Source organism: Podarcis pityusensis, assembly GCF_964106645.2.
Source record: "Podarcis pityusensis genome assembly, chromosome: 1".
NCBI classification, from domain to species: domain Eukaryota; kingdom Metazoa; phylum Chordata; class Lepidosauria; order Squamata; family Lacertidae; genus Podarcis; species Podarcis pityusensis.
The window spans coordinates 3,835,869-3,850,506 of record NC_138028.1 but is presented as its reverse complement, the minus strand read 5'-3'; the positions used below and the strand labels follow the sequence as shown (position 1 = coordinate 3,850,506).

The 14,638-nt window shown below is 47.5% G+C and overlaps 2 protein-coding genes across 2 annotated transcripts in view; one reads left to right on the top strand and one right to left on the bottom strand.

Annotated features, from left to right (window-relative positions):
• PYGL (glycogen phosphorylase L) overlaps nt 1–5,401 on the top strand; it is a 63,499-nt gene extending 58,098 nt beyond the window's left edge. Inside the window, exon 21 of the mRNA XM_081019344.1 lies at nt 4,010–5,401. Coding sequence (XP_080875470.1) covers nt 4,010–4,210 — 201 coding nt within the window. The 3' untranslated portion in view covers nt 4,211–5,401. The remainder of the gene's footprint in view (nt 1–4,009) is intronic.
• The window catches only part of ABHD12B (abhydrolase domain containing 12B), a 30,263-nt gene continuing 21,018 nt past the window's right edge, over nt 5,394–14,638 (bottom strand). The window contains exons 11-13 of the mRNA XM_080991923.1: nt 13,044–13,122; nt 7,791–7,915; nt 5,394–5,522 (exon numbers count right to left, since the gene is read on the bottom strand). Of these exons, the coding sequence (XP_080848049.1) occupies nt 5,498–5,522; nt 7,791–7,915; nt 13,044–13,122 (229 nt within the window). The 3' untranslated portion in view covers nt 5,394–5,497. The remainder of the gene's footprint in view (nt 5,523–7,790; nt 7,916–13,043; nt 13,123–14,638) is intronic.

Sequence of the window (14,638 nt, the reverse complement as noted above, 5' to 3'; positions counted from 1 at the left end):
GGGTACTTTTAGCAAAGAATGTGCCCCCCCCCCCCTTGTTGAAGGAAGCTTACTTGGGAGTAAATTCACTCGGCACGGAAGTAAGAAGGGGGGGCGACCTGAAAGAGACTGAAACAAGTGGGGAAGGCATTTTCCAATAAGAAGCCAGGAAACCCTGGCTGATCTTAGAGACTGATATCAGGACTGGACTCTATAGATAGAGAATTGTTGTCTATCGAAGCTTCTACCTTTTATTAACAATTTTCTTAGAAGGAACACCTATTTTCATAGGCATGTGCTTAATGAAATACAGACACTGCATTTTAGCTTGAGAGAGCAGTTGTGCTCAACTACGCTTTTGCAGCAGAAACATTAGGTTAACTTCACATTCCAAAATAGACTGTAGACTCACAATCTCAAAGGTTGCGGCAAAGCAAGAGGTGGGGTAAACATTTGCACACTTCATTCTCATTTTTGTCTTATTTAGGATTGACAAGGTCCAGCCTGGCTTCCTTAGATTTAAAATTTTGAAGCAAGCTTGCAGTTTAAACTATGTGCACTTAAGAAAGGCAGTCTGTCAGAGACAGAAGGAACAGACAACACACATAACAGACAACATGTAAACATACATATTTCATATGTATTAACAGACAACACACATAACAGACAACATGTAAACATATATATTCTCATCCTTTAGTTGGTTATTGCAAGGAGTTGGGCCGCTACCTTTGGCTTCATTAAGTGAAATTAGTAGGAAGGTCCGACATGGTTTTATGAGCCTCCTTGCCTCTTCGAACACACCACCAGTTAATCAAACTGGCAGGGCTCACAACGCTTGGTTGACTGGGTACCCCTTTATATATGCATGCGTTGCTGTTGTTGCTTTTTGTTGTTTTTTTCTTTTTTGGGGGGGTGTCTGGGATAGAGAAGGGAGAAAGAGAGAGGTTGATTGGGATTTGGTTAACTTGTACAGGGGGCTATTTAGGGTTTTTCTATCTCTTGTTGCTTGGCAACTTCCTAGTGGTTTTAGTGAGCTCTAACTATCCGGTTTCCCTTTATTCCTTTCCTTATTTCCTATTCCAAATCTTGGGGTTCCTTTCCACTCTGCCAAATCCCGCCCAATTCCTCATGGGCTATCCCTCCTGGCAACCTCCTACCTATCGTCACAATCTCAGGAAAAGGGGCCCTACTGAACGCCCGTGCCGTGTGGTGCCAGATCGGGTGATCCCTGGATAGAGTTTCGAACCGAAAATCCCCCCTGCTTTTGGAAGCGGGCTCACGCATGATACACGTGTTACGTGGCACCGACCAGTGCGGCTGGGATTGATACAGAAAGCCAGACCACTTCCTGCCTCCTAGGAAGGACGCTCGGGAAGTTCGGAAAGAGAACTCCAACCCCTTGCTTTCAACTGGGATGCCCGTTGCGGAGGGTCGGCTATTTTTCAAGTCGGCTCTCTCCGTCTTACTTTCGGGCTCCCAATTGGTGCGGCTGACTGGAGGGTTTAGAAAAAGAGATAGAGCTCAGAACCCCCCTTTCGGGTCGAGCGGTGGTCCACGGTCTCTCTCACTAACCGGACCAAGAGAAAGGTGAGAAGGAACGATAGAGGGCAGAGAATTCAGTTGCCAGGAGACTTCCACCCCCTTCCCACCAGTGCACTGGATTTTCTTTTCCTTATACTCACGTGTCTTCTACGATGATCTCGGGATCGATGAATAAGCCGGCTGGATCCCTCTTTGCTCCCCGGCTGAACTCCTAGGGCTTTCGATTACCGCCCGGAAGATGGCCAGGGGTCCAAAAGGATCTTCCCAGGCAAAATGGCCCGGAGCCGGCTGAAGATTTCGGGGGCCCCGGTCAGCAGCTCGGGAGAACCGCAAGCCCCACGTTGGGGCGCCAACTGTTACGGTAAAATCTGGGTGCAGGGTTACTCTGCCACCCAGCTCGTCGGACTAAGTCCGCGGGTCCCTGCGGAAGAAAATGAGCTCAGCCGGAGACAGGAGCAAGTTCCAGGAGATCCGAGTTTATTGCGCAACAGGTTCAAGGCGAGATTGAACAGCGAGAAAGGGGTGACATGAATTTTTGAAACTTCCCTCCATGTCCCAGAATACAGTGCAAAATACATCCCAGTTACATCATGAATACATTACGAAGAGGTTGGGTTACACAGATTACATCACGAATACATTAGGAAGAGGTTGGGTTACACCGGATTAACATATGGAGGAGGGAGGGGGGAATATGCAGAGCTGGAGATATGCGCAAATAAGCACATCCTGAGAAGACAATGGTCCATGTATGCATAGTCTGTCACCTGGCATCGCCCGGAGGAAGGGTTTGGCAGAGCGATTTGACAGGATTAGGGTCTTGACACCTTGCTTGAGGGATTATGGAGGGCAGGGGAGGTGTCATGGAGTCCTAGAGAAATTGAGCAAATTGGCAAGTTGATTTTCTATGAATTTTATAGATTTTAGTCCCTTTTGACATTGGCAATTGGAAATAAATGGATATATTGTAGCGAAGAAGGTGAAGAAGAAGACATGCCCCCCACTTCCGTATCAATGTGAAACTCCATCCTCATAGAGGTGTGTCTAGCACCTTCATTATACAGCTTCTGGAGAATGCTGTAGATTCACCTCTTTACCTTGGCTTTGGACAACTGAGGTGTATTATTTGTGGCTGTAAGTTGTTTAAACCTGCTTTTAATACTATGTTTTAATGTTGTGACCTGCCCTGGGACCTTAAAAGAAAGAGAGGGGGGAAAACACTAGTCTAGCCATAAATACACAAGTTGTTTAGCCTGCAGACTTTATGTCTCCCATGCACACCTGTGTTTAGTAAACTGTGGCCTTTTGTAGTTTCCTGGGTGTGCTTATTAACTCCATGCTTGATCACCTGTGGTTATTTCATCAGCATCCTTGTAGCTCAGGTGTGACTCACCTGTGGCCCTCCAGGTGTTGCTGCACTAAAACTCCTTTAATTCCTGGCCATTGGCCATGTTCTCCCTCCTGCCTCCTATAGTTGAAATCCCTCCTTGTTACAATTCTGCAGGTACAGTGAAGTATTTCCTTCACTCCTATATTTTGAGATTCATCTACATGCTGCACTTCCTATGTAGTTCTCCTCTTGCTGCTTCTTGCAAGATAACCACCTAGAACAGTGGTTCCCAATTGGTGGTCTGCAAACCCCAACTGATGTCCATGGCGTATACCCATCGACTGACTGTGGGCGCCATGTGCTCGCACGGGTCACGTGACTCGCACAGGAGCGAAGCCCGGAAGACGTACGTTTGCTCTGAGACATGTTGGCACCATTCACAAAACAAGAACTACTACAGAGATATCGACATTTTCAGAAGAAGGGGGTTCATGGCTTGGCTTTTGGAAAGCAGGGGTCTACAGTTCCTAGCTAAGGCCCTCTGCCTGGTTCCCTGTAACCTCACTTGTTGCAGTGAGGGAACCACCAGAAGGCCCTTGGAGTTGGACCTCAGTGTCTGGGCTGGATGATGGGGGTGGAGACGCTCCTTCAGGTAAAACTCTGTCTGATTTCCCTACCATCAAACTTGGGGCTGGGTTAGGTTGGAACTTGAAACAAACCGTCGCTTTGGCCCGGATGGTTTTGTTGAGCAGTCAGAAAGAACTATGTGCGTGGAAATGAGAGACTTCCAGTTGGTCGCCCAGTAATGGCAGACGGGAGCGCTTTCAGCTGAAAGAGCCCCAGTGCTGTGAAACAGGAGGAGACTGCAAGAGTGTCACGGTCCCCCGGAAAAAACTCAGATCGGGCGTTCTGAGGACCTGGTGATCCGGAGGGTGTCCTTTGGTGACTCCCCGGTAACCAGGGGGATTTGAGGAAGTCACTTAACAATGTTACCAAGATTGGTTTAATTACAAATAGGATGTATGTTTGTTTGTTTGTTTGTTTGTTTTAATTTTGGGGGGAAATTAATTAAAAAATTTGAAGGGGGAAAAAGGAAATGAGACCTTTGCGATTCTCAAGTCAGCTTCTTCTTTTTGGCCTATCTCCTTTTCTCAGAACGCCAAGGAGTGGACCAAAATGGTGATCAGGAACATCGCCGCCTCCGGGAAGTTCTCCAGCGACCGGACCATTAAGGAGTATGCCCGGGACATCTGGGGGGTGGAGCCTTCTGACTTGAAGATCCCGCCCCCCAATGTGCCCCGGGACGTGGCGGACGAGATGCTGGCCAACGACACGTCCGAAAAGATGCACGTCTGAGTTTGCACGAGCCCCGGGGAGTTAGCTCTACCTGAGTAGTGAGTGTGCGGTCCTGTGTGCTTTGTGCGAGGCAGGCTCACGCTTGTTTAGTGACGCTAACAGTAGTTAAAAGTTGTGGGCTCTTTTTCTTTCTGCTTTTATTGGCGTTGAAAGGGGAATCTGACTTCTTCTGTGAATTCTGCAGAAGTGCAAAGCGAGTTGAAGGGCACTTCTGAGTGTCATGAACCCCCCCTCCCCTTCCCCTTCCCTTGGCAGCCTGGGAATTCCTAGTCCTAAGTCTCTTTTCCGAAGCTCCCAGGATGGGGCTGCTGTTGAACCTCCTGCAAAACCAGCTTCCAGGAGGGACCAATGGCAAGATCGAGTCAACGAGCTGCTCTTTTGCATCCTCATCTCTTTTTAAAAGATAAGGGATTGGTTACCCATCAGATAAACCCTTCGCAGAGGGTGTGGGACCTGTCTGGCGAGAGAGGTGTGTTGAAAATGGTGGCAGCAGAATCCCTGGGGGTCTTAATGTTGCTGTCTCAGCCATCTTGTGGCCAAGGGTCTTCCCCCCAAAAAGGGGCCCCTGCTCCAACTTGCCTAGGAGGATATTCAGACTCCATTTCTGCATTTCAAAGCTCTGTCTCTGAGCCTGTTGTTTTGGGTTGTTTGGCAAATGGCAGTCGGGTTTTCTGCGGCTTGTTATCTGCTCTGATTTGGAATTAAAATGTGGGTTTTCCCAGGAGAAGCACTGGGACGGGGAAAAACCCCACCCACTCAGATGCGGAGCTTTAAAGTACAGACCTGTGCCTGGAAAGTGGGGTGCAAAAGGACGTCTGGCTGAGCCCTATAATCTGTCCTACAGTCGCTGGACCAAAGTGCTTTTAACGGATACCCTGAGGTATTGCAGCAGGTGCTATGTGCTCAATGCCATAGGTGTGCTCAGCAAGTACATGCCGGCTGCTTACGTGCAGTGAGAAAGATGCGCTAAGAAGGGGAGAGAGAGTGTCCTGCTCAGGTAGTGCTTAAAATATCCACTTTTAGGTGCATTAATACAAAAAAGAAGCAGTGAACCCCACATCTTTGCAAGGGCTGCATGCATCAGTTTGTGTTCCTGTCTCCCCGCTTTCTTGTCTCCCGGGTCCACGCCACAAATCTTGCATTCCTGAAAATTCACCTGGTAAAATAAAAACGAAATCCACTCTTCCTGTTCATGGCTCGTTTTATTATCTGTAGCAATTTGAACTGGAGTACGGCGCAGCGTTCCTTGCGGGGGACAGCGGCTGTTCTCTTCCTGCGTTGCTGCTGTCACTTAACACTCTGGAGGAAGTTTCTGTTTGGGAACAGGAGGGAAACAAAGAGGCATGATTTATATTCCTTCCACCAGGGGCCATGCCTGGTATCTACTTAGGCAGGGCTATCTTAAGCATATGCGGCGCCGGGGTGCAAATTTGCCCCCAAACTCACGGCGCAGAAAAGCCCGCAGCAGAAGAGCCCGCCACAGCGCTTCAACCAATGGGAGGGCTCTTCCCCGGACCCAACTCTCGGGCCCCAGACTCTCAGCCTGGCACCCCTGAGAGCCCGGCACCTGGATACCCCGCACCCCTAGCACCTATGGGTAAGACGGCCCTGTACTTAGGCTGTCTTTAGGGTGGGACAGGGTTTCCCAAACTTGGGTCTCCATCTGTTTCTGGACTACAACTCCCATCATCCATGACCCACGGGCCCTGCTAGTTAGGGATGATGGGAGTTGTAGTCCCAAGTTTCGTAAACTCTGGTGCAACATTTGGGCGGAAGAGTACACTCTGTGTACGTGGGTGCACCTATATGCCATTTCAGTAAATATGGAAGGTTTGTTTGTTTTAAATTGGGGGAAGGGAACCACTTGCAGGGGACCAGCCACCTCTGAGGATGTCTCCCCATCACCTAGGTCATGGGTAGGTAAACGAAGGCCCGGGGGCTGGATCCAGTCCAATTGCCTTCTAAATCTGGCCTGCAGACAGTCTGGGAATCAGCGTGTTTTTACATGAGTAGAATGTGTCCTTTTATTTAAAATGCGTCTCTGGGTTATTTGTGGGGCCTGCCTGGTGTTTTTACATGAGCAGAATGTGTGCTTTTATTTAAAATGCATCTCTGGGTTATTTGTGGGGCATAGGAATTTGTTCATTCCCCCCCCCCAAAAAAAATATATAGTCTGGCCCCCCACATGGTTTGCTGAAAAAGTTTGCTGACCCATGACCTAGGGCAAGTGTAGCCAATGTGGTTTCTTCCGTCTTATACAACTCCAATATAACATGGAGGAAGCCACATTAGCTCTGCAACAGCTGCCCAGCCACAGAAAGCCACCACTGACTGCAGGCCCAATAATAATAATTTATTATTTATACCCCGCCCATCTGCCTGGGTTTCCCCAGCCACTCTGGGCGGCTTCCAACAAAAGATTAAAAATACATTAAAACATCAGTCATTAAAAACTTTCCTAAACAGGGCGGCCTTCAGATGTCTTCTAAACATCAGATAGTTGTTTATTTCTTTGGCATCTGAGGGGAGGGCGTTCCACAGGGAGGGCGCCACCACCGAGAAGGCCCTCTGCCTGGTTCCATGTTGAGGGAAACACCAGAAGGCCCTTGGAGCTGGACCTCAGTGTCCAGGCTGAATGATGGGGGTGGAGATGCTCCTTCAGGTATACTGAGCCAAGGCCATTTAGGGCTTTCAAGGTCAGCACAAGCACTTTGAATTGTGCTCAGAAACATACTGTGAGCCAATGTAGGTCTTTCAAGACCGGTGTTATGTCTTGACATAAGAGACCCATGTGCTGCCGTGGCATTTAAGCATGTTCTCCTTGGTCATGCAATGGAGAGACACGTTCCCTCCGCCTGCCATACTGATTTCTGCAATGATCACGGAGTTATTTTAAAAAATACTGAGGTTATACTGCTAATGGGTGCTTTTGAATTCTGGTGCTGGAGGAGACTCTTGAGAGTCCCATGGACTGCAAGAAGATCCAACCTCTCCATTCTGAAGGAAATCAGCCCTGAGTGCTCACTGGAAGGGCAGATCCTGAAGCTGAGGCTCCAATACTTTGGCCACCTCATGAGAAGAGAAGACTCCCTGGAAAAGACCCTGATGTTGGGAAAGATGGAGGGCACAAGGAGAAGGGGACGACAGAGGACGAGATGGTGGGACAGTGTTCTCGAAGCTACCAGCATGAGTTTGACCAAACTGCGGGAGGCAGTGGAAGACAGGAGGGCCTGGCGTGCTCTGGTTCAGGGGGTCACGAAGAGTCGGACACCACTAAACGACTAAACAACAACAACTGCTAATGGGCAGGGCAGGAGGGTTGGACAGTCTCTCTCTTCAAGGTGCAGGAGTGATGAAGAACAGGTCCTCCCTCCTGCAAAGAGCCAAGGCAAATAGCCTGGGCTAAAGGCTGCTTCTTGGGCTTTCAGCACAGCAAATTTGTGCATCCCCCTCTCTGCTGGAGCCGGCAGCTGCGTGAGCCCAGCTCCCTGCTGCATCCCAGCCCCCAGAGTGTCAAAGGGAAATCGGGGGTCAGGGACCCCATTCTGCAAAAGCGTTTCTCTTCTTTCCGCCCACTTACTTCAGGATGCCAGCAAGATCAGGGTGGAAGGAAATGTAGTCGTGTCCTAAGCCCATAGCAGAAGGTAAAGGAATAAACACGATGTTCTCTTTCTTCTCCGAAGCATTGTATGCAATCTCAAAGAGCTGTAAGGGAACAAATGAGGCAGGTTTCTTAGTTTCATAGAATCTTACGGGGGTCGTCTAGTCCAGGAGTCAGCAACCTAAGGCCCATGGGCCGGTAGCGGCCCACAAGGCTTGTCTCACCGGCCCATGGCGACCCCTGCCACTGCCCGCTCTTAGCGACGCGGGGACCAACTTCTGGGTTGATGGCGTCTGTGTGGATGCTCATGGTTGCTCTCCTGACCCGGATGTGTGCCGGAAATAGCATGTGCGCACGCACACAGGTGCTCCTCCGACCCAGAAGAGTGGGCATGCGCACACTCTTCGGCCCATCCTCCGACAGACGGAGCGTCGACCAGCCCATCCACGGATAAGGTAGTCGACCTTTGATCTAGGCCATACCCCTGCAATGCTGGAATCTCAGCTAAAGCATCCAGGACAGATGGCCATCTTATTGGTAAAAACTATTTGGTGTTTCTCAACTTTCTAACTAGTTGCAGGACCTTAGCCAGACCTAGCAGAGTACACGCAGAATCCACGGAAGCAAATGGCGACTTGGCTGCAGACAGGATAGACGAAGCAGGAACCAGGAACTTGTAGTTAGGTGTTTATTATATACAGTGGACTATTTACAGGGACAGAACACGGATCTTTAGCTAGCTCTCTCTGACACGACTCACAACTCCTATACTGACACACAGAACTCTGAACTCCTGAACTACCTCATTCCAGTTAGTAGGCCATTTCTTGAACTGTGGGCACCACAGTTCAAGAAGGACACTGACAAACTGGAACGTGTCCAGAGGAGGGCAACCAAAATGGTCAAAGGCCTGGAAACGATGCCTTATGAGGAACGGCTAAGGGAGCTGGGCATGTTTAGCCTGGAGAAGAGGAGGTTAAGGGGTGATATGATAGCCATGTTCAAATATATAAAAGGATGTCACATAGAGGAGGGAGAAAGGTTGTTTTCTGCTGCTCCAGAGAAGCGGACACGGAGCAATGGATCCAAACTACAAGAAAGAAGATTCCACCTAAACATTAGGAAGAACTTCCTGACAGTAAGAGCTGTTCGACAGTGGAATTTGCTGCCAAGGAGTGTGGTGGAGTCTCCTTCTTTGGAGGTCTTTAAGCAGAGGCTTGACAACCATATGTCAGGAGTGCTCTGATGGTGTTTCCTGCTTGGCAGGGGGTTGGACTCGATGGCCCTTGTGGTCTCTTCCAACTCTAGGATTCTATGATTCTATGATTCATTAATTATCACTCCCTTGAAAGAGCTTGACCAATCAGGGAGAAGTCCGCATGACTCTGTTATCACCAGGCAGACCTACTCCTTCAGATTGCCTTCTGGCTGTCTGCCAAACCTTAATTGACTCTGTGTGAGTAGCTGCACGTACACAGTTTCCCAACACATCCAACCTCTGCTTAAAAACCTCTAAAGAAGGAAAGACCACAACCTCTCGTGGGAGTCTGACAGTAAGAGCTGTTTGACAGTTGAACAAAGTTTTTCTGAATGCCTAGTCGGAATCTCCTTTCTTGCCACTTGATTCAAGCCATTGGTTCGAATCCTACCCTCCAGAGCAGATGAAAACAAGCATGTTCCCACCCTTAAGATATTTGAAGATGGCCATCATATCTCTTCTCAGTCTCCTCTTCTCCAGGCTAAACATACCCAGCAACCCTTCCTCATAAGGCTTAGTTTCCAAACCCTTGATCATCTTCCAAAATCTGGATCATCTGCACACCTTCCAGCTTGTTAACATCCTTCTTAAATTGTGGTGTCCAGAATTGGACGCAGTATTCCACATGTTGTCTAACCAAGGCAGAATAGAGTGGGACTATTACCGTATTTTTCGTCCTATAGGGCGCACCAGCCCATAGGACGCACCTCGTTTTTGGGGGGGGAATGAATAAAAAAAATTATTCCCCCCCCCAGCCGCAGCTGCAGCCCCAAGCCTTGCGCACACCTGTCCGAATCACGGGGTGCCCTCCGGAGGGCGCCCCGTGCTTTGGGCTGCAGGCTGCTGCCCCAAGCCTCGCGCGCCAGGCGGGACCTCCCGCCGGGCTTGCAAGGCTTGCGGATAGCTTCCTGAAGCCTGGAGAGCTAGAGGCATCGGTCCGCACCGACCCCCTCACTCTCCAGGCTTCAGCGAAAGCCTGCATTCACCCCATAGGACGCACACACATTTCCCCTTCAGTTTTGGAGGGGGAAAAGTGCGTCCTATGGGGCGAAAAATACGGTACTTCCCTTGATCTGGGCACTGTTGATGCAGCCTAGAATAGCATTAGCTTTGATTTTCCTGCTGCATCACACTGTTGACTCATGTTCACTAAGTCACCTAGATCCTTTCCACATGTACTGCAAGTAAGTTAGGTGTCCCCCATCCTATATTTGTGCATCTGGGCGCTGTGGGTTAAACCACAGAGCCTAGAACTTGCCGATCAGCAGGTCAGCGGTTCGAATCCCCGCGACGGGGTGAGCTCCCGTTGCTCGGTCCCTGCTCCTGCCAACCTAGCAGTTCGAAAGCACATCAAAGTGCAAGTAGATAAATACGTACCGCTCTGACGGGAAGGTAAGCGGCGTCTCCGTGCGCTGCTCTGGTTCGCCAGAAGTGGCTTAGTCATGCTGGCCGCATGACCCGGAAGTTGTACACGGCTCCCTCGGCCAATAAAGCGAGATGAGCGCCGCAACCCCAGAGTTGGCCACGACTGGACCTAATGATCAGGGGTCCCTTTACCTTTACCTCTTCCTGCCTAAGTGCAGAACCTGTTGAAACTACACTGAAAAGGATATATCAAGAACTCTGGCCAAAAGTTTCAATATAAGGAATAATTCCTACTCAAGAGTTGAAATGAAAAATGGGGCCAAAAAGGAGTATCCGGAGTGTGAATCAGATGTACGGCTCAGTGGTGGTAACCAGGACAGGGCCCTGTTTCGGAGTTTAGGAAGCACGATATATTCATTTGTTTGAAACGATGTCCCCCAAGGGCTTGAATGAACATCAAGACTACAGTTCTTTTCTCTAATAAACCACCATAGATGGCCTTGGACTTTAAATCCCTTCTCTGTTTACACCTTTAAGAAGGGAGAGCCTATCCTCCCTCTCCCACAGACACACATATAAGACAATGATTTCACTCCCTAATAGAAAATGCACAGAGAAACGCAAGAAAACTTGGATGCAATTATCTAAGGTGAGAAAACACTGAACTGATGTCCGTTTTTCACAAATAATTTGACTGGAAATAATAACTCTTGGAAATCCTTATTTCTAGACGCATGTCGAAATAGAAACATAAAAGAACTAAATGATACAGACTTCCAACAGATTTATAGTCGTCAAAAAACCGAGGTATGGAACCAAATATCATAATATGTGTTAACATACTTTAGAATGTATATAATTTATTATATTTATTATCTATGGATTGAAGCACCTTGATCTATCTTGACATATTTTTTGATATTACCAGCTGAAGAAGGCGTGTACTCCGAAACAGGGCCCTGTCCTGGTTACCACCACTGAGCCGTACATCTGATTCACACTCCGGATACTCCTTTTTGGCCCCATTTGATCCTTCATTCTTTATTCTTTATTCTAATTTTATATAATGTGGACTCTTTTTGACTGCTATTGAGACTTGTATAAAACAATTGTTGTGCACTGGTATTTCATGTACCTTTGTACTATATCATTGTATATTTGAAACGACATTATTTCTGCACTTAAACGTTGTATCCAAACTTACCATTACTTTAAAACTATCATACTTATACGTTGTGTTTAAATCTACTACTAGCTTCAAACTGTTATTCTTAGCAGAATACACACGTTTTTCATTTCAACTCTTGAGTAGGAATTATTCCTTATATTGAAACTTTTGGCCAGAGTTCTTGATATATCCTTTTAAGTGCAGAACCTGACATTTGTCCCTATTGAAATACATTTTGTTAGATTGCGCCCAGGTCTCCAATCTGTTATGGTCATTTTGAATTCTGGTTCCGTCTTCTGCAGCATTAGCTACCCTTCCTAGTTGGGTGTCATCTTCAAATTGGATGAGCATCCCCTCAATTCCTTCAAGTCATTTATAAAGTCGTTGAACAACAACAGGCCCAGGACAGAACCCTGCAACACCCCACGTGTCACTTTTTCCCAGGATGATGAGGAACCATTAACTACAATACCATGTAAAAGGATCAAATTGAGAAACAGAGACACACGACTTGGGTTTTTTTTTATTATGATTTTATCCCACAGAGTTCATGGTGGTTTCCAAAGCTTTCACCCCCTTTCCCTCATTTTATCCTCTCAACAGCCCTCTTAGGTAGGTTAGGGCTGAGAGAACTTGCAGCAGGAACACAGGATGTTTTGTGAGCTGGAATAGGAAACAGCATCCTGTTCTGACAGTCTCATCGCTATCCTTCCTGCAAAATGACACCTTGCGTTGCAAGACGAGGCATCGGCCTGTGGTTTCGTTTCCACTGTCGAAATCCCCCACCTCCAACTTGGCCCTGACTTTAAAACTTCTGATGCCACCATTCTTCAAAAGGTTCAATGCATGTTGCAGCATTTAAAAAAAAATTATATGTAGAGTGAACAACCCATTCACCACTCCCTCTCAAAATGAGCACCTTGGTCCCTCTGAAATAAATGCAGCTTGCTTTGAACGTTCAGGAAATGACTAAGCAACAAGGAATTCAAGGCAGTAATTGCAAAGGATGTTTTAAAGCAGCGCATGGGGACCAGTTGACCTATGGCTGTTGGACTGCAACTTCCGCCAGCCCCAGCCATCATAGCCCAGAGCCAGGGATGATGGGAACTGTAGTCCAGCTATCCCAAAAGGGACAAAGGTTCCCTAGCCCAGTTTGAAAGTGTAATCTATCTGACCTTGCATTTTCAGCCCTAGAATGGGAATGACGAATAGTCGCTCGCCTAGGGCGAGGAGAACTGTGTCCCCAGGTGACCAGAAAAGGAGCCCTTTGTAACTGTGAAAATAATCCATAGTTCTGCCCCCCTACCCCACCCCACTCTGCCACCATTTTACTGGTTAAGTGAGCAGATAACCATGGAGGCTTTGTTCCACGGCTGCATTGCCTTCTCACTTTTAAAAGAAACGAAGAAAGAAGATTAGAATAGTACAAAGGCTTTGTTACCTTTCTTCCCTGCTGTATTGGTATGATCGCATCATCTTCTGAATGCATGATCAGGATAGGACTGGACAACAATTGGACGCTGCAGATGGAGACAGAATGCAATGAACCAACAAGCATTTGGTTATTCTGGTTTTATCCTGCATCTTTGGCCAAACCCTGGCTCCCAAAGTGATTTGGAAAATTAGAACATGAGATGATTAGATTTATATACCACCCTTCATCCGAAAATCACAAGACGGTTTACAAAATAGGTGGAACTTTAGCCGAGAAGCTGGTTAAATCAATTAAATTTGCACGGGAGCAATTTAAAAAAATAGTTTTTAAGCAAGAGTCATACTTTAGCTTTAGATGTGATGTAGAACAATCTTAGAAGAGGCATTCTCTCTCCCTCTCTCTCTCTCTCTCTCTCTCTCTCTCTCCCCCTCCCTCCCCCCCCCTCTCTCTTTGAGTGTGAGGCCAGCTACAAAACCTTTCCTGATGGCCCACCTGGTCTCCAATATAATTTTCCAGTGGTAGCAGCCCCACCAAGCAGGGAACAGATTTAAGAGTCTAGAAGTACCACATGGTTTTTATTCTAAAGGGCAGGGCTGGGCAGGGCAGTGACCCAGTAAGCCGCAAAAATTGTTCATCATTTCTCATCAAGTTGATCATTTGGTGATGAGGCAAGAAGTCATAATCCCCATCCTCATCTGATTTTTACAGATCCCCTGAGGGGAGGGTTGTCTCTCTCTGCATACATAGAGTAAGTCTGCAAGAGTGAGGGGTAAAACCCATTTTGGTCAGGCCCTTTTGGCTGGCATGTGGACCCCAGTGGGGTGACGACCAAGGGTGAATGCAGACCCCAAAACAGTTCCCCAACCTGTGCCTTAAGGATGATGCATTCCAAATTAAATTGCAATTTTTAGTTATTTAAGAAAATTTGAATACCACTTAGTTGGAACAAAACCTCAAAATGGTTTACCAAAAATCTATTTTTTTAAAAAATATATACAGTGGTACCTCAGGTTAAGTACTTAATTTGTTCCAGAAGTCTGTTCTTAACCTGAAACTGTTCTTATCCTGAAGCACCACTAATGGAGCCTCCCGCTGCCACCGCGTGATTTCTGTTCTCATCCTGAAGCAAAGTTCTTAACCCAAAGTACTATTTCTGGGTTAGCGGAGTCTGTAACCTGAAGTGTATGTAACCTGAAGCGTATGTAACCCAAGGTACCGCTGTATCTATAAAGGACAGTTTAAAAAACATTCAAACACTAATTAAAACCAACGATAACCTAAAAAACACACATGTAACTTCCACGTGTCTGGATAGAATTGCCTAAACAAAAAGGTTTTCCGCAGGTGCTGGAAACCGTACAGCAAAGACAGCTGTCAATAAGCAGGGAGTTTCAAAGTGTAGCTGCCACCACACTAAATGTGTACAACGAGTATTGCGCTGCGCCTATAACACTGCCAGATCCGCAGATCGAAGCAGTCGAGAAGGCAACTGTGCAAGACGAAATGCCGAATTTTTTGCTCCATAAGACGCACCTAGTTTTTAGAGGGGGGAAGCCCCAATTTCGGGGGGGGGGGGGATCAGCTCACAGTTGTGCAGCTTC